Here is a 20,210-nt window from a genome sequence, read left to right on the forward strand (position 1 = left end):
AGGTGTGAGCCACTGTGCCTGGCCTTAAAGGTTGTTTCTTAATAACAAAGTAGCTTTTTTTGTTTTACGTGTTGGGAAAAAAAACAAATACTATGCAAAGTATGTCAGATTTATTTTTTCTTGGTAATAATAAGATTGGCTCTTAATGTAAGCAATGGTCAATCACAATAGAAGCTGGTTAATGACAATAAAGGAAAACTCTCAAGGAAAGTAGTATAATTATTGAAGCTGAGACTTTATTTTCAACACAAACTGATGCCAGGATGCAAATAAAAATATTGACTTTTTGGTCCAAATTTCTTAAAATATAGCAACTCGATGCCGGGCGCGGTGGCTCAAGCCTGTAATCCCAGCACTTTGGGAGGCCGAGACGGGCGGATCACAAGGTCAGGAGATCGAGACCATCCTGGCTAACACGGTGAAACCCTGTCTCTACTAAAAAATACAAAAAACTAGCCGGGCGAGGTGGCGGGCGCCTGTGGTCCCAGCTACTCTGGAGGCTGAGGCAGGAGAATGGCGTAAACCCGGGAGGCGGAGCTTGCAGTGAGCTGAGATCCAGCCACTGCACTCCAGCCTGGGCGACAGAGCCAGACTCAGTCTCAAAAAAAAAAAAAAAAAAAAAAAAAAAAAAAATATATATATAGCAACTCGAGTATTTGTTGTGATATTCTTTAAAAATCTATTTATCCCACTGGGAAAATCTGGGACAACTTCAATTTGAGCACTGAGGAAAACACATCAACCCTCATATAGTATTCTAAAGTTATTCAACCTGAATCTAACTGGGAGGAAGCAATCAGACAACCTCAAAATGAGGGACACTCTACTCAACTGGCTTGTACTTTTGAAAACTCATAAGAATGTGCTCTAGATGAAAGGAGCCTAAGCCGACTGACAGCTAAATGCAGTGCCTCCTCTTTGGCTGGGTTCTAGATTGAAAAATAAGTTTTTTCGTTTTTTGTATTCACTAAGGCAAGAGAGAATATTGAAGACAGAGGATTAGAAAACAGTACTGTGTTAATGTTATACTTCCTGAGTGTGGTAATTGCGTTGTGGTTATAGGAGAAAATACTCCTTTCCTATGGTTCAGAAAGAAAAAAGTTTGCAGAAAATGGTAAACATTACAAAATATGTTTGAATCTACAAGAAAGATATACAAGAGTTTACTGTACTATTCTTGCAACTTTTGTATAGACTTTGAAATATTTCAAACCAAAAAGATGAGAAGAAGCAATTCAGCCAGAAAAATGAAGTAAAAGATCTTTTAGAATTTACATTTGCAAGTAATCTTTGCCATGTTCTCAAGCAAGGTTGCCATTTCAATGTTTTGAGATGTTTTCAATGTCTAAGAATGTTTCTAACATTCTTAAAGAACTAAGACTTAGACGATAGCTTTGGCCAGGAGAGCACTTTATGTCAAGTGACCAGAAAAAACCAAAAACTTATTTTACAATAAAAATAACTCAGTTGTAAACTCATGAGAGTAGAAACTATACACTGTAACTTTTGTTTATAATCCTCTGGTATTTTGTGCCTAACAGGAAATCAAAACAGCACTAGCTATAACCTGGAATGAGGAAATGGTGAGCATTTACATTACAGCTGAAAAGAGACAAACCAGAGGACACAGCAGATGTTACCTTTCCCTGACAAAGGAGTTCACTGTGAATTACAAATTTCCCTTGAAAAATACTGGGAAATTGTAATCCGCATAAAATACTACATATATATATACACACACACACACACACACACACACACACACACACATAAAAATTAGGAACACCACAACTACAGAAGCCTGAGGAAAACTCTTATTACAAAAAAAAAAAAATAAAGATTATTGTTATTTTTATAAATCCAATTAATTACCTTTGACTGCTTCTTTTATTACGGCAACAAATTGAATCCAAAGAACATCAGGATCAATTTCTACCCAGCCAATTTGAGGATAAAGATTTTCTACCTATTGAGGAAAAGAAGATTTAGTAAAAACAGCATTAGATCAAGTCAGTAGTATGGGTATTTGGGTCTCAAAACTACTGGTTAAAATAATTAATATGATTTTATTATCTAATTAATTTTTATTAAAATTGAAAAAACACATATATAAAATAACAAAGGACTACATGCCAACATCAAAATAGCAGTAACCCATGAGTTCACAGAAGATTTTAGCTTTGTTTATCTCTGCTTTTATTTTCTAAGTTTTCTACAAGGTATGTTTTTAAAATAAGAAAAAAGGCTTTTAAAAATTAAAAATAAATTTTAAAAAAAGTGAATTCCAGTTCAGACCATGATAGAGTAAGCACACTCCACCCTGTCTCTTCCACTAAATACAAATGTAACACCTGGACAGAATCCATGGAGCAGCTATTGTGGACTCTTAAAAAGTATATTGCAGCAGGTGGACTGCAGGAAGTAGATAAGAATTCAGGTACCATGGAACTGGTGGTGAGTTTCCCATTTTTCTTCTGAAATCCCCTGGCTTAGACTCAAGACATCCTGAAAACCAGAACTGGGAACTAGGGCACAGAGGAAGTGCCAGAAGCATCTCTACTGTTTTGGCTCAAAGAATGAGAACGCGAACTCCTAACACTCAGAGGAAATGGAAGAGATCTCCCATTTTTCTCTTTTCCCTTGTCTCCATACTTTTGTACCCACACAATCCTGCAGCAGTGGCAGCAGCAGTTAATAGTGGTATCAGTGCATCTCAACAGGTACCTAAAATCCTGAGGAAGGTGAAACTTTCTCTCCAATCAGATGAGCGGTGATCCAAGAGGGTGTGGTCAACCCTATGGCTTTTTTCTCTGTGTGTTTCCACAGCCTAACCCCAGACGTACCCAGCCGAATGGGGTAAGAAAAGCCCCAGCTTTTTGGCCAGGAACCATAAGGGGAGGTTCAGAGAATCAAAAAGTACCAGGGCCGTCTCAGAGACGGAGGAGCTTGGAAAAGATACCACAGAAAGTTGTGTATGAACTCTTAGGCTCACCCCAAAGCTGCACTCGTATGGATGTAATCCTAAACATTATACTAAAGATATTAAGAACAGAACTAAAGGACAGACCACTGCCCAGGTCCCAGACTAACTACTAGGTTGCACACACACAGGGCAGATCCAAATAGTACTGCCAAGATTTTGAAAACAAATCTGACATTGAAACTGCAGTCCACAGAAGACTTAATTTGTAGCCTGAACCCAACTGCAATAAATACCTGCCAGAAGAAAAACAACAAAATTCCTCATAGGATTTATAAAACCCCCAGGGTCTTTTAACATAATATTCAAAATTTCTAGGATACAATCCAAAACTACAAGGTATATGAAGAACCTGAAAAATCTAACTCACATTGGAAAAGATAATCAAGAAATGCCAATGCCAAGATGACACAGATATCTGATAAACAGTCTAAAGCAGCTATTAGGAAAATACTCCAAGAGGAGTGAATACACTTGCAACAAATGGGAAGACAAAGTCTCAGCAGAGGTAACTGCAGTAATCATTTAACTACATATGTGCATATCAAGGTCAGTATATCAAGACATCATGAAGAATGCCTTAAATATATCCCATTTTAAAAAGAAAGAAAAAAGGCCGGGCACGGTGGCTCAAGCCTGTAATCCCAGCACTTTGGGAGGCCGAGACGGGCGGATCACGAGGTCAGGAGATCGAGACCATCCTGGCTAACACGGTAAAACCCCGTCTCTACTAAAAAATACAAAAAACTAGCCGGGCGAGGTGGCGGGCGCCTGTAGTCCCAGCTACTCTGGAGGCTGAGGCAGGAGAATGGCGTAAACCCGGGAGGCGGTGCTTGCTGTGAGCTGAGATCCAGCCACTGCACTCCAGCCTGGGCGAAAGAGCGAGACTCCGTCTCAAAAAAAAAAAAAAAAAGAAAGAAAGAAAAAAGAAATTCATGAAAGACGTAAAAAAGGAAATTTTAGAATTGAAAAATGTACTGATCAAAATTTAAAACTTACTGGATGGGCTCAATAGCAGAAGGGAGATAGAAGAAAATGAATAAACTTGAAGACAGATCAATAGAAATTATCTGCACAACAGAAAGAAAAAAGACTGGAGGAAAAAAAAGAACAAAGCCCCAGGGACATACCAAAGGTCTAATATTTGTTTAATCAGGGGTCTCCAAAGATGAAAAGAAAGAGTTCAGAGCAGAAAAAAAAAATTACTTGAGGGAAGTAACAATGCTAAAAGCTGCCCAAGTTCAGTGAAATCTATATATTCAAGAGGCTCAGAAAACCTTTACTAAATGAACCCAAAGCATTACACACCCAGATATCATAATCAAAATGCGGAAAACTAAAAGCAAAGAAAAAAGTTTGAAACCAGAAACTTCACATATACAGAACAAAAATTTAAATGACTGTGGATTTCTCATCAGTACCATGAAAGCCAGAAATAAGTGGCTCAACATTTACAGTATGCTAAAAGAACCGCCATCCCATATTTCTATAACAAAATCCCAACAGGATTTTTTGTAGATTCTAAAATTTATATTAGGCAAAAACACTAAAATGGCCAAAACAATGTTGAAAAAGAATAAAGTCAGAGAGGAAAAAAAAGAATAAAGTTAGAGGCACACTACCCAATTTCAAGACTGACTATAAAGCTACAGTAATCAAAATAGTATGCTATTGGCATAAAAACTGACACACAGATCAATGGAACAGAATAGAGAGTCCAGAAATAGACTCACAAATATGACTAGTTGATTTTCAACAAAAGTACAGAGGCAATTCCGTGGAGAAAAGATAGTTTTTTCAACAAATGGTGTTGTAACAAGTGGACATCCATATGCAAAAAAAAAATCAGGCTAGGCATGGTGGCTCACGCCTGTAATCCCAGCACTTTGAGAGGCCAAGGCGGGCAGACTGCCTAAGCTCAGGAGTTCGCAACCAGCTTGGGCAACACAGTGAAACCCCATCTCTACTAAAAAAAAAAAAAAAAAAAAAAAAAAAAAAAAGCCGGCGTGGCAACAGCACCTGTAGTCCCAGCTACTCGTGAGGCTGAGGCAGGAGAACTGCTTGACCCCGGGAGGCGCAGGTTGCAATGAGCCAAGATCCAACAACTGCACTCCAGCCTGGGCGACAGAGCAAGGCTCCATCTCAAGAAAAAAAAAAAAAAATTCAACCTCAACCCAAACTTTACAACTTAAAAAAATTAACTCAAAAGGGATCAAGATCTAAATGTAAAATGTAAAACTATAAAATGTTTAGAAGAAAACGCAAGAGAAAATCCTTGTGACTTGGTGTTAGGCAAAGAGTTCTTAGAACACCAAAAGTATAATTCATACAACAAAAAATTGATAAATTGGACCTCATCAAAGTTAAAAACACTTGTTCTGCAAAAGATACTGTTAAGAAAATAAAAAGACAAAAGCACAGACTGGTAGAAAATATGTGCAAATCACATATCCAACACAGGACTAATATCCAGAATATATAAAAAAAAATTTCAAAATTCAACAGTAAGAAAACAAAGAACTCAATTTAAAAATGGGCACAAGACTTCAAGCACTCCATCAAAGAAAACATATGGATTACAAATATGTACATGAAGACAGATATTCAGCATCATTAGCCATTAGAGAAATGCAAGTCAAATCAAATAAGTAAAGTTTTAAAAACTAATGATACCAAGTATTGATGAGGATGTGGAACAACTGGAACTCTGATACATTGTTGGTGAGAATGCAAAATGGTATGGTCACTCTGAACACTCTGAATTTCTTGTTAAGTTAAACGTTCACTTACCATATAACCTACGTATTTACCCTAGAGAAATTTACCCTGTAAGGTTGTACATAGGACTGGTTCAAAGTTTTTTAATGTTCCCTTTAAAATCTGTACACTAATGTTTATAGCAGCTCTATTCATCATCACCAGAAACCAGAAACCACCTAAATGTACTTCAACAGGTGAATGAATGTAGTACATCCATATAATAGACACTACTCAGAAATAAAAAAGAATAAACAAGTGAGATACATAACAACATGGACAAGTCTCAAAGGCATTATGCCGAAAAAAATCCAGTCTCAAAAGGCTACTTACTTTATGATTCCATTTATATGACATTCTTAAAAAGACAAGACTGTGTGGAAAACAGATCAGTGGTTACCAGAGGTTAGGTGGGTGGGGAGATGTGACTAAAATAAGGTAACACAAGGGAGCTTGGGGATTACTTCTACACATGTGCTAAAGTTCACATAAGTATACACCAAAAGTCTATTTTACTTTAATGTAAAAAATAAAATAAATTTTGTAGGCTGGATGCAGTGGCCTGTAATCCAGTACTTTGGGAGGCTGAGGCAGGAAAATCGCTTGAGCCCAGGAATTCAAGATCAGCCTGAGCAACGTGCCAAAACCCCATCTCTACAAAAATACAAAACGAGTGCAGTGGCCCACACCTGTAGTTCCAGCTACTCAGGAGTCTGAAGTGGGAGGATCACTTGAGCCCAGGAGGTAGAGGATACAGTGAACTGTGGCCACACCACTGCACTCTAGCCTGGGAGACAGAGGGAGACTCTCAATAAATAAATAAACAAACAAACAAATTTCATAAAAATCTATGGCTTCAAGTTAAAATGATGGCTTAAACATATGCATGCATCTCCAATTCCTCCCAGTCTATTAAAAGGAAAACATCAACAAGGTTCAAATGCATGAGGACAAAGAGAAGAGCAAATAGGATTAGACTAGATTTTAACAATTTTTTTTTTTTTTTTTTTTGAGACAGAGTCTCGCTCTGTCGCCCAGGCTGAAGTGCAGTGGCACGATCTCAGCTCATTGCAAGCTCCGCCTCCCAGGTTCACACCATTCTCCTGCCTCAGCCTCCCGAGTAGCTGGGACTACAGGGGCCTGCCACCACGCCCGGCTAATTTTTTTATATTTTTTAGTAGAGACGGGGTTTCACCATGTTAGCCAGGATGGTCTCAATCTCCTGACCTCGTGATCCGCCCGCCTCAGCCTCCTAAAGTGCTGGGATTACAGGCATGAGCCACCGCACCTGGCAACAAATGTTTTTAATATGAACAGTGAGTGGGCGGGTGGTACATGGCTTAGGACAGAGGAGAAAATGCCAATACATCACTGCCTGCTCAGATTACACTGCATCTCTACTCACCCTGGCTCCCATTTCACTCAGAGTAAAACCATTATTCATTATAATGGCCTATAAGACCCGAGTCGGGTCACCTCTACCCTTTTCCTGAGAATGTGAGCTCCTAGAGGGCAGGGAATGTATCTCCTTAGTTCATTTTATCCCCAGCATCTACAAGAGCCTAGGGTTTCTTAGATATTCCATAAAGTGAATGTATGAATGAACATATGAGTGAACTATGAGAGTGATGCCCGTAAGCAGAGAGCAGAGATTCTAGGGTGGAACTCTGGAAATTAGAGGTTCCTCTGAAAGCTGGGATGCCAGATGGGGTTGTACATAGGACTGGTTCAAAGTCTTTATAAGGAGCCCCAATTCCTTTCCTCCAGCAAGATCACTGCCCCTCCCTAATCTGGCAGAAAGTAAGAGATTTACTTCTGGAGGGGTTGAACTAGAGTTCTGTACTTGCAAATGACAGATATACCTAAGTGCTAGGGCAAGGCATGGTACCAAAAAAAATGCAGATAACCAATCAAGATCACTAGTTAAGGAAAATTTCTAACATGTAGTATGAAAAGTCCAAAATAAAGAAAAAAGGAACTCTGAGGAAACAGTGACAATATGGGGAGTGTAAAGTGTTACACAAGGTGATGTAGAAAAAGAATCTCTTATTCCCCAGTGAGCTCATCAAGAACAGATTTAACACAATCTATTCTCCTGTCAATTCATACTTCTGCCCTTTCTATGTAACGCTTTTATGACTATAGACTGTAACAGTTTAACTACAAGAAACACTTTCTTACCCCAGAAAACTCAATGTGGATATCATTGCTTCAAGGCTATAAACCTTCAGATTTGACCCAGGGTCACTTCCCCCAACTTTACCAATCAGGATGTCACATACCATCCCCAAACAAGTTGCAGTAGTGAAATCTATTATTTTACAGGAGAGCCAAACCAAAATTAGATCAAGAATATAATAAAAGTTAAAAAGAAAATTTTTTTGAGTAAAAACAAAAGACGACAACCACTTAGTCCATTTTTCAAGCATGTACAGAGAGTACACAGTATTACTGTTTGGAGTGACCTTTCTGTCCTGTTCTTCCAACCGAGACATTATCATTTTTTTATAGTTTCTCATAATGGCATGATGTTCCACTGGGGAACATGATAAATATTCTCCATTTTTAAAACCAAAATATCAAATATTCATATGTAGAGTTTCCAACACAAAATATTATTCTAGCAGTTATATATTTAAGAGTCCCTAAGAAAGATTTTTTAAAAATACAAATTACAGAAAAAAGCTAAAAATGTACCTCTACTGTTAAACATTTAAAAAATAAAAGCCATAAGAAATAAGACTGATGTCTTCTCACAGCCTATTTTGTTCTTATCTACAAAGGGGAATCTCTTTTTTTTTCTTTTTTAAAAATTTCTTTCCCAGTATCAATCAAATCATATACTAAGAGGTTTTAGGTTTCTATTATACATTCTTTCCATTGGAATATTACAAGAGGTGTAATTTCTACTTGACAGAATAAACACAATCAAGTTCTGTGTCTAAGTCATAGAGTCCCATGAATTCCTAACATTTTAACTGCAATTCAATTATTCTGTAACGATGAGGTAATACACCAGGTACTAAGCAGCAATGTAGACCAACAAGATCCTTGTTCCTAAAAATCTAAAATTATCTGCAGTAAAGGACCAGTTGCTGCTTGTTTTTTTAAAAAAATTTCTATTCATTGGCTGGGCACAGTGGCTCACGCCTGTAATCCCAGCACTTTGGGAGGCCGAGAAAGGTGGATCACGAGGTCAGGAGATCGAGACCATCCTGGCTAACACAGTGAAACCCCGTCTCTACTAAAAATACAAAAAAATTAGCCAGGCGTGGTTGTGGGCACCTGTAGTCCCAGCTACTCGGGCGGCTGAGGCAGGAGAATAGCGTGAACCTGGAGGGTGGAGCTTGCAGTGAACCAAGATCGTGTCACTGTACTCCAGCCTGGGCAACACAGTGAGACTCCGTCTCAAACAAACAAAAAAAAAAATTGTATTCATTGTGGACCAACAATTTTTAAGATACAATTAAGTTTCCAGTCCAGGTGCAGTAACTCGTGCCTGTAATCCCAGCACTTTAGGAGGCTGAGGCAGGAGGATTGCTTGAGCCCAGGAGTTCAAGGTTGCAGTGAACTATGATCAGGCCACCTGGGGGACAGAGTTAGAATCTGTCTCTAAAAATAACAATAATTTTTATAAAGTTTCCAGAAAAAAAAAAAAGGCACACAAAATACAATCCCAAATCTTTCATTACTGGAATCAACAGACATAAAATTACTCTGCTAAGTTGCTACACAAGTTCCTAAATACTCAGTTTTCTTTTATTATCTCAATCCCAGCAGCCCTGTAACTACACTTTGAGCAGTACTGCTGTAAACTCCTACCACACAGAGAGGCATTGCTGCACATTTCTTAATCTACGACTGTGCTTTACCCGGGAAAAGCGGGCTTTTTTTTTTTTTTTTTTTTTTGTATTTTTATTTACTCGTATCTTTCTTTTATCCAGACACATTTTCCACAGTTTAGAGTCTGTGCAAACCATCCTGGCCTCCTGCCACTCACAGCAACCTTGATCCATCTTTGGGATTCTTCATTCCTAAAAAAACTAATGATCTGCCCCAAATTATATATCAACTGTGAAACTTTGCATTTTCTAGTAATTTATTTCTCCCTTCGGTTCCAAAAATTTCAATTCCTTAAAAGAAAAATAAAACAAACAAACAAAACAACCAGTGCTTAAAAGTACTTTGTGTCTAGACTTATAAGGGAGACTTTAAAAAGTATCATTGTGTTTGTGATAAATACTCTTAGAAAGATAAGGAGTACCCAGTCACTGAATGGTGGTATCTGCCTTTCATTTGTCCTTTCAGGCTGGGATAGGGATAGTGTGTGGGTGGGTGGGCAGCGTTCCCACACAGCTAGCCAGAGAAGGGACCAGGGAGCTGCTACAGTCCCAGTTCCACTGTCTTGGTCCTGAAACCTAAATGGAGGCCGGGCGTGGTGGCTCATGCCTGTAATCCCAGCGCTTTGGGAGGCCAAGTCGGGTGGATCACCTGAGGTCAAGAGTTCAAGGCCAGCCTGGCCAACATAGCAAAACCCTGTCTCTACGAAAATACAAAAATTAGCAAGGCATGATGGCAGGTGCCTGTAATCCCAGCTACTCAGGAGGCTGAGGCAAGAGAATTGCTTGAACCCAGGAGGTGGAGGTTGCAGTGAGCCGAGATCATACCGCTGCACTCTAGCCTGGGTGACAGAGCAAGACTCCATCTCAAAAAAAAAAAAAAACCTGAATGGAAGGAAGTCTGATGTTTCCTCAAAACAAATGCTCAAAGCAGTCACTACTCACTGGCATTCTAGCTGGACCCACTCCTGGGCAAGTGCTACAAAGAAAAACACCTCTAAGGTGGTCGGAAGAAGAATGGGACACTGAGAAAAAAGGGGAATACAGTGCTGCTGGGAATGGTTAGGTAACTGATGGCTCCTGCCCTCCCTCAAATTCCTAACATAAAAAGATGTTGGTACTGGGAAGAGAAAATAAGAACACCATAACAGGCTGGCCACAGTGGCTCATGCCTGTAATCTTGGCACTTTGGGAGGCCAAGGCGGGTGAATTACTTGAGCCCAGGAATTCCAGACCAGCCTGGACAAAATGGCAAAATCCCATCACTATAAAAAATATAAACAAATTTAGCCAGGCATGGTGGCCCCTTGCCTGTAGTCACAGCTACTTGGGGGGCTGAGGTGGAAGGATCACTTGAGCCCAGGAGATTGAAGCTGCAGTGAGCCGAGATCACACCACTGCACTCCAGCCTGGGTGACAAAGTGAGACCCTGTCTCAAAAGAAAAAAAGGAACAACAATAAGAACACCATAACAAATAAACATTATTTTTGGTGCATTGACAATTGTGTAGAAATCAACACTTCATTAATATGAGAACAGAAGGATATCAATGTGTTGGTTGCTGAACAGTTAGTTCAAGGGTCTACTAACATCCAACCAACGACTTGGCAGGTCTCTCAAACGAGGGGAAATAAAGAATTTTATGAATTCTCAAAGATCGAAAATAGAAAAGTGATGACCACACTGCCTTCAAAACTTGCCCAATACCTCTAATATCCATGGCAATCAGTTGCTCACGTAAGGAACCAGCATTTTGTGGAGTAGTAGTTAATAATGATGACAAGTGAAGAATAGAGAATAAACTTAAATTCTATAAAGATATGAAAAGTTATTGAGGCACAAGTCCAAAGGCTATAATAAATAAAAAAGGAAAAAAAAGTTGTCAAAAATTAAAATGTAAATAAAGATGTGATGGGAGATCTATCAGGGAAGTGCAGGAAGAACCGAGCAACTCACAAACCACCCTCTGGCTGGACGCGCACAGCCTGCCCAGTCCCGTTCGGCAAGTCACCTCAGTCCCATCCAGGTAAGGCTGGACAGGTGGTTCTCCAGGTGGCAGGAGGCGAGCGAGCGGCCCAGGTCATACACCGGGCCCCTGGTGCCCTCAGTCTGGACAGGAAGGGCGCGCGGGGTTCAGCCTAGCCCAGGGAGGGAACGAGAAGACTCAGCCGGTCTGGGCGCGCCTCTGGCCCCAGGGTGCTGCAGGTGGCCGCGTCCAGGGCGGTAGGTGGGCCCCGCCCGCTCGCCTCCCGAGGCCGGACCCCTGGACTCAGCAAAACCCAGTCAGACCCGCGCCCCACGGCCGCCTCCAAGTCACCTTCTGCGCGCTGGAGCCGCAGACACGCGCCGCTCGGTCATAGACGTGGCAGCGGATCACAGAACTGCCCACGTCCAGCCCCAGCACGAAGCCAGCGTGCCGCGGCTCCTGCGCTCTCTGCTCCGGGTCCGTCGGCAGCCCAGACATCCCGATCCCACACGCCTCTCTGCTACAGACGCCACCCCAGAGGGCGCGCTATAAATCCCGATGCCCCAGAATCCCAGGGCGCAGCGCCGGGCCGCCGCCCCCAACCCAGCCCCCAACCCAGCTCCGCGGGAGTTTAGAGAGGCCCGGCCCCTGGCGCGGGCTCCACCCCGGCGCCGTGACGTCACGGGCGCGCGCCGGCGGCCGCGAGGGAGGGGTGGAGGTGAGCTGGTTTGTGTCGTGCTCTGGAGCCCGAGATCGCCAGCCATGCTCATCCTCCAGTTGCCGGCCGCTGTTGGATTGACTTGGCCCTTAACTCTTTTATTATTTTTTTTTGAGACGGAGTCTCACTTTGTCGCCCCGGCTGGAGTGCAGTGGCGCGATCTCGGCTCACTGCAACCTCCGCCTCCCGGGTTCAAGCGATTCTCTTGCCTTAGCCTCCCAAGTAAATGGGATAACAGGCGCGCTCCTCCACGCCCGGCTAATTTTTGTATTTTTAGTAGAGAAGGGGTTTCACCATGTTGATCAGGCTGGTCTCGATCTCCGGATCTCGTGATCCGCTCGCCTCAGCTTCCCAAATTGCTGCGATTGCAGGCGTGAGCCACCGAACCCGGCGGCCCTTAACTCTTATTTTTTCTCTTGCGTCTCCAGCTTCCTGAGAGGCAGCGCCTGCGTTTCTCTTAACCCTAGCTACATTTGAGGAATCTCTATTAAAGAAAAATAGCTACCCCATATGCTAATCGTGAGGAGGAAATTATAGGCTAGTTTATATAAAAATCTCAGAAAGTTTCGAGGTGCCATAAGGCACATTTATTCATTTCTCACCCATGATTATGACTAGAGTGTTGGAGAAATTTTTATCTCTGAGTAACTTTGGCAGACTAACCTGGGTCTCTGCATTCGTGCAGAATTTTTCAAGCTTAAAACATTTGTAGAGGTCACTACCATATATGGTTTCCATTTTTTTGCTAACATTTTGGGTGCGACTTTATTTCAATATTATTAAATGCACAGCCATTGACTATGCTAGAGTTGAATAAAGTGCTGTTTTTCAAAAATGAAATAAAACAAGTGCCATAAAAAATTCAAAATTTGGCCAAAAGTATTAATGTTTATTAACAGAGAGTTGCCCACGACTTCTCTTCCCAGAAAACGTGGTAAAGTTTGCACACAATGCAAAGTGGTAAATATTTGCTAAATGAAATGCGACGCAAGGAAGAAGACTTTTCCCAGCCCTCTAGTGGGAAAGAAAGGAGAAAGCTTAATTAAGGTGGCTGCTTTGACTATCACGCTCCACTACGGCGGTTGCTTTTTGGAATCTGAAAACCTCACAGAGGCCCTTTACCTTTTGTTGCTGCCCTAGGGGATGGGCTCATCCAGACACTTGACCAAAAGGAACAAGGCGTCCTGTGGAAATTGCGAGATTGCGGCTCAGGTTCCTGGGCCTGGAGCTTTCCTGGGGAAGGTCCTGATCTGCAGGGAGTGGGGAGGTGGTTCCGCCTGCGCCACCCACCTCCCACTGCCACCAGCAATCTGTGAAGTCAGGGCCTGAAAATATTCCTTATCTTTTTGTAAAATTAGCAAAATATGAATATATGTTTTGTGTGAAAACGTTTAACAGTGCCAACTGGTATATCAATTAAAAAGTAAAAGATAATCATTTTGGCTGGGCGCCGGGGCTCACGACTGTAATCCCAGCACTTTGGGAGGCCAAGGCAGGCGGATAACTTGAGGTCAGGAGTTTGAGAGCAACCTGGGCAACATGGTGAAACCCCATCTCTACAAAAATACAAAAATTAGCTGGGCGTGGTAGCCGGCTCCTGTAATCCCAGCTACTGGGGAGGCTGAGGCAGGAGAATCACTTGAACCCGAGAGGCGGAGGTTGCAGTGAGCCAAGATCATGCCACTGCACTCCAGCCTGGGCGACACAGCAAGACTCTGCCTCGAAATAAATAAATACCTACATGCATGCATACATACATACTCATTTTGAATCAAAACTTTTTTTAGACAGGGTCTTGCACTGTCACCCAGGCTAGAGTGCTATGGCGCCACCTCAGCTCACTGCAGCCTCGACCTCCCGGGCTCAGGTGATCCAACTACCTCAGCCTCCCAAGTAGCTGGGACTACAACCACCACATCCGCCTAGTTTTTGCATTTTTTGTAGAGACTCTGTTTCACCATGTTGGCCAGGCTGGTCTCGAACTCCTGGCCTCAAGTGATCCTCCCACCTTGGTCTCCCAAAGTGCTGGGATTAGGGGTGTGAGCCATTGTGCCCAACCAAATCATTCTTTTTTTTTTCTTTTTTTTTTTTTTTCTGAGATGGAGTCTTGCCCTTGTTTGCCCAGGCTGGAGTGCAGTGCTGCGATCTGGGCTCACTGCAACCTCCGCCTCCCGGGTTCGAGTGATTCTCTTGCCTCAGCCTCCCAAGTAGCTGGGACTACAGGCACTGGCCACCATGCCCAGCTAATTTTTGTGTTTTTATAGAGTTGGGGTTTCACCATGTTGGCCAGGATGGTCTGGATCTCTTGACCTTGTGATCTGCCCGCCACAGCCTCCCAAAGTGCTGGGATTACAGGCGTGAGCCACTGTGCAGGGCCAAGTCATTCTTTTGGCCAAATTGTCCTGTTTATCAACTTACTTTCAGGCAATTTGACAAAATTGGCTCTTTGACCATACAACGTTAAGCTTGGAACATACACCTGGACGAGTATGTTTTTTTTGTTTGTACCCTGTTCAACAGTACTGATTTGTTCCAAGTGGCCTCAGGACTGCCTTCACCAGTGCTGACCATTTTGGTCGTGTGTGTGTGTGTGTGTGTGTGTGTGTGTGTGTGTGTGAATTATTGTAATTTGAAATAAATGACTAATGGGTCCAGTACTGGTCAGGGTTCTCCAGAGAAATAGAACCAATAGGATAGAGAGAAAGAGAAAGAGAGGTTTATTATTTTAAGGAGTTTCTTCATATGATTATCCAGGGCTGGCAAGTCCTGGATATTTCCGGGGCAGGCTAGCAGGCTGGAAACTCAAGAAGAGTTTCCATGTTGCAGTTTTGAGGAGACTTCCTTCTTTGGGAAACCTGTCTTTGTTCTTAAAGCTTAAAACCAACCTTGTGTGAGACTCACTCAGGTTTTGGAGGGTGATCTGCTTTACTCAAAGTGTACTAATTTAAATGTTATTTACTTCTAAGAAATACCTTCACAACAACACCTAGACTGGTGTTTGACCGAACAGCTGGGCATACAGTGTGTCTAACTAGCCTAGCCAAGTTCACACATAATAGTATCCATATCAGTTCCCCATTCACAACAGAGAAAACGGCTTTGTATTACCTGATGTTAATATTTAGTATATTTCTCAAAGTGATATTTCTTGGCTTCTTGAAACCTGACACTTCCTTAATGATCCTTTTTATAAATTCAAATAAATTATATTGAGTATTATCAAAATCATAGAATTTGAAAACAGGGGCCTTAGAAACCACTTAATCTAGTGTTTCTCAAATTGTTTTCAGATCTTGAACAACTTTGAGGCCCTAATGAACACTATCTTCCCAAGAAGATGCTTATACACACAAAATTTTGCACATAACTTCAGGTGCTGGGTGTTGGGTAAAGCAAACATAAAGATCTCAGATAAAAATCAAGATCTTATTTCACAGTTGAGTAGGAGAGGCCTGGGGGAACAAAGAGATACCTGTTTCTCCCACTTTCTTTGTTCTCTGTCAGCACCTCCTACCCTGTTCTTCCCTAAGGGAAAGGAGTATATGGGCAACAGGGCACAGGGCTCAGAGGCTTCTAAGGCCCTTTGATAACTGGTCATTCTCTTTTTTTTTTTTTAATTTTTAAAAAGTTTTATGGGTACATAGTAGGTGTATATATTTTTGGGTTACGTGAGATATTTGGATACAGGTATGATAATCACATCGGGGTAAATAGGGTATCCTTTATGTCAAGCATTTATCCTTTGTGTTGCAAACAATCCAATTATACTCTTTTATTTTTAAATGTACAACTAAATTGACTGTCAAAAAATACTCGATGTTGGTGTGAATGTGGTGAAAGGGGAACACTTAGACTGCTGTTGAGAATGTAAATTAGTACAGCCTCTATGAAAAACAGTGTGGATATTCCTTAAAAGAACTAAAAGTAGATCTACCATTTGATCCAGCAATCCCACTACTGGGTACCTACCCAAAAGAAAATAAGTCATTATATGAAAAATACGCCTACACAAATATATTTATTGCAGCACAATTCACAATTGCAAAGATATGGAATCAACCTAAGCGCCCATCAACTAATGGGTGAATAAAGAAAATGTGGTATGTGTGTATATATATATATATATATATATACACTATGGAATACTACTCAGCCATAAAAAGGAATGAAATAATGTCTTACAGCAACTTGGATGGAGCTGGAGGCCATTATTCTGAGTGAATTAACCCAGGAATGGAAAACGAAAGAAGTAGGAGCTAAGTACACAAAGGTACACAAAGTCATATAACAGACTTTGGAGACCCAGAAAGAGGAGGGTGGGACGGGGGTGTGTGATAAGAAGCTACCTATTGGGTACAATGTACACTACTCAGGTGACTGGTGCACTAAAATGTCAGAATTCAGCACTATATAATTCATCCGTGTAACCCAAAACCACTTGTACCCCAAAAGCTACTGAAATAAAAAAAATTAATGTGATTTTTAACTATAGACACCCTGTCGTGCTATCAAATACTAGATCTTATTATTCTATTTTTTTTTTGTACCTATTAGCTACCCCCACTTCCCCTGGCCCTACTCCTCACTCCTGTCCACTACCCTTACCAGCCCCTGGTAACCATCCTTCTACTCTCTATCTCCATGAGTTCAATTATTTTAATTTGTAGCTCCCACAAATAACTGAGAACATGAGAAATTTGTCTTTCTGTGCCTGGCTTATTTCACCTAACATAATGACCTCCATTTCCATCCATGTTGTAAATGACAGTGTCAGGCCTCTGAGCCCAAGCCAAGCCATCGCATCCCCTGTGACTTGCACGTATAGGCCCACATGGCCTGAAGTAACTGAAGAATCAGAGAAGTGAAAATACCCTGCCCCGCCTTAACTGATGACATTCCACCACAAAAGAAGTGAAAATGGCCAGTCCTTGCCTTAAGTGGTGACATTACCTTGTGAAAGTCCTTTTCCTGGCTCATCCTGGCTCAAAAACCTCCCCCACTGAGCACCTTGTGACCCCCACTCTTGCCCACCAGAGAACAACCCCCCTTTGACTGTAATTTTCCTTTACCTACCCAAATCCTATAAAATGGCCCCACCCTTATCTCCCTTCGCTAACTCTCTTTTCAGACTCAGCCCGCCTGCACCCAGGTGAAATAAACAGCCATGTTGCTCACACAAAGCCTCTTTGGTGGTCTCTTCACATGGACGCACATGACATTTTGGTGCCGTGACTCGGATCAGGGGACCTCCCTTGGGAGATCAATCCCCTGTCCTCCTGCTCTTTGCTCCGTGAGAAAGATCCACCTATGACCTCTAGTCCTCAGACCAACCAGCCCAAGGAACATCTCACCAATATTAAATCGGGTAAGCGGCCTCTTTTTACTCTCTTCTCCAAACTCTCTCACTATCCCTCAACGTCTTTCTCCTTTCAATCTTGGCACCACCCTTCAATCTCTCCCTTCTCTTAATTTCAATTCCTTTCATTTTCTGGTAGAAACAAAGGAGACATGTTTTATCCGTGGACCCAAAATGCCGGCGCCGGTCACGGACTGGGGAAGGCAGCCTTCCCTTGGTGTTTAATCATTGCAAGGACGCCTCTCTGATTACTCACCCACGTTTCAGAGGTGTCTGACCACGCCGCAGGGACGCCTGCCTTGGTCCTTCACCCTTAGCGGCAAGCCCCGCTTTTCTGGGGGAGGGGCAAGCACCCCGACCCCCTTCTCTCCCTGTCTCTACCCCTTCTCTGCTTTTCTGTGGGAGGGGCAAGCACCCTGACCCCTTCTCTCCGTGTTTCTCCCCTTTCTCTGCTTTTCTGGGGGAGGGGCAAGAACCCCAACCTCTTATTTTTGCGCCCCATTCCTGCCTTATTATATTAATAAGAAAAATAAAACAAAATAGTGTTGAAGTGTTGGGGCGGTAAAAATATTTTGGGGGGTGGTATGGAGAGAGAATGGGCGATGTTTCTCAGGGCTGCTTCAAGCGGGAGTAGGGGCGGCGTTGGAACCTAGAGTGGGAGAGGTTAAGCTGAAGGGAGATCTTGTGGTAAAGGGTGATATTGTGGGGTTGTTAGAAGAAGCATTTGTTGCATAGAATGATTGGTGATGGCCTGGATGCTGTTTTGTATGAATTGAAACACTAAATGGACTAAGAATTGGGAGGACCTAGGACATCTAATTAGAGAGTGCTTAAGGATGCTCAGCATAGCCTTGCTAGCAAAGATTATTTATTTACTTTAAGAGGGAATTTAGAGTGGTGGTTTGGGATAGCACTAGGGGATGGATATCAGCCGTGATGGCTTGGAGAAACAGTGTAAACTAGCAGTGTAAACACGAGCAGGGCATTTATGAGTAGTTGAGAACAGTGAATAGGAGTATGACTAGACAGAAGATAGCAGGGATGACAAGTTTTTTGGGTTGTAGTCCAAGTTGATCTGGTGTCTGGAATGAGACTGGGACTTAATAAAAAGGAGTGTCCACACAGGAGCTCGAATGGGCTGGAACCTGTAGCATTCCCAGGACAGGCCTGAATTCTGAGAAGGGAAAGTGGTAAAAGTAATGTCTAGTCCTTTTTAAGTTGGTGACTGAGCCTAGTGAGGTGTGTTTTTAAAAGACCATTAGTCCGTTCTACCTTCCCTGAAGATTGAGGACGGTAAAGGGTATAAAGGTTTCACTGAATACTAAGAGCCTGAGAAACCGCTTGGGTGATTTGACTATTAAAGGCTGGTCCGTTATCAGACTGTATAGAGGTAGGAAGGCCAAACCGAGGAATTATGTCTGAAATGACCACGGTGGCCTTCTCAGACCCTGTGGGAAAGGCCTCTACCCATCCAGTGAAAGTGTCTACCCAGACTAAGAGATATTTTCGTTTTCTGACTCGGGGCATGTGAGTAAAATCAATTTGCCAGTCCTGGGCAGGGGCAAATCCTCGAGCTTGACGTGTAGGAAAGGGAGGGGGCCTGAACAATCCCTGAGGGGTAGTTGAATAGCAGATGGAACACTGAGAAGTGATCTCCTTGAGGATAGATTTCCATGATGGAAAGGAAATGAGAGGTTCTAAGAGGTGGGCTAGCAGCTTGTAACCTACATGGAAGAGGTTATGAAATGATGACAGAATAGAATGGGCCTTGTGAAGCTGGAAGGAGATATTTTCCTTGGTCTAAGAACCATTTGCCTTGTGTGGGAAGAGATTGATAGGTGGAAGTTTCAGCGGGGGAGTAGGTGGGAGTGGCTGATGTGAAGGAGGAAAACTGCCGTGAGGGATAGAAGTTGGAATGCTAGCTGCTTTTTTAGCTGCCTTATCAGCATAAGCATTGTCCTGAGCGATGGTTGGGGGAAGAAAATAGATTTGGGAAGTTATGAGAACTGTAGAGAGTTGAGCATAGTTTGTGATTTTTAGGGCCTCTAACAGTATTAAAGCAGCGGCAGCCGCTGCGTGCAGACATGAGGGCTAGGCAAAAACAGTAAGGTCATTTGGACAGAAAGGCTATAGGACGCGGTCCCAGCTCTTATGTAAGAATTATGATTGCACTAACCATGCCTAGGAAGGAAAGGACTTGTTTTGTAGAAGGGATTGGGGTTTGGGAGATTAGCCGGACACGATCAGCAGGGAGAGTAAGTGGGTATTTATGAGAATTATGTCGAGATAGGTAACAGATGAGGAAGAAATTTGGGCTTGACTGAAGTAATGGGGCTGTCCGTGAGGCCTTGCGGCAGTACAGCCCAGGTAATTTGCTGAGCCTGATGGGTGTCAGGGTCAGTCTAAGTGAAAGCAAACAGAGGCTGGGAGGAAGGGTGCAGGGGAATAGTGAAAAAGCATCTTTAAGATCAAGAATGGAATAGTGAGTTGTGGAGGAAGATATTAAGGACAAAAGAGTGTATGAGTTGGGCACCACAGGGTAGATAGGCAAAACAATTTGGTTGATAAGGCGAAGATCTTGAACTAATCTGTA

The 20,210-nt window shown here is 42.4% G+C and overlaps 1 protein-coding gene across 2 annotated transcripts in view; it reads right to left on the reverse strand.

Moving 5' to 3' along the window:
• Positions 1–12,208, reverse strand: part of GK5 (glycerol kinase 5) — a 73,090-nt gene extending 60,882 nt beyond the window's left edge. Inside the window, exons 1-3 of one of the 2 annotated variants that reach the window (XM_050778111.1) lie at positions 11,895–11,973; positions 11,589–11,715; positions 1,873–1,966 (exon numbers count right to left, since the gene is read on the reverse strand). Coding sequence is in view for 1 of the 2 variants with exons in the window: in XM_050778110.1 (XP_050634067.1) it covers positions 1,873–1,966; positions 11,895–12,041 (241 nt within the window). In the remaining variant the exon portion in view is untranslated. Of the gene's footprint in view, positions 1–1,872; positions 1,967–11,588; positions 11,716–11,894 lie in introns of both variants that reach the window. The other variant, XM_050778110.1, reaches the window with a different exon arrangement.
• Between the last annotated feature and the right edge of the window lie 8,002 nt (positions 12,209–20,210).

This window comes from Macaca thibetana, chromosome 2 (assembly GCF_024542745.1).
Source record: "Macaca thibetana thibetana isolate TM-01 chromosome 2, ASM2454274v1, whole genome shotgun sequence".
Classification (NCBI taxonomy): domain Eukaryota; kingdom Metazoa; phylum Chordata; class Mammalia; order Primates; family Cercopithecidae; genus Macaca; species Macaca thibetana.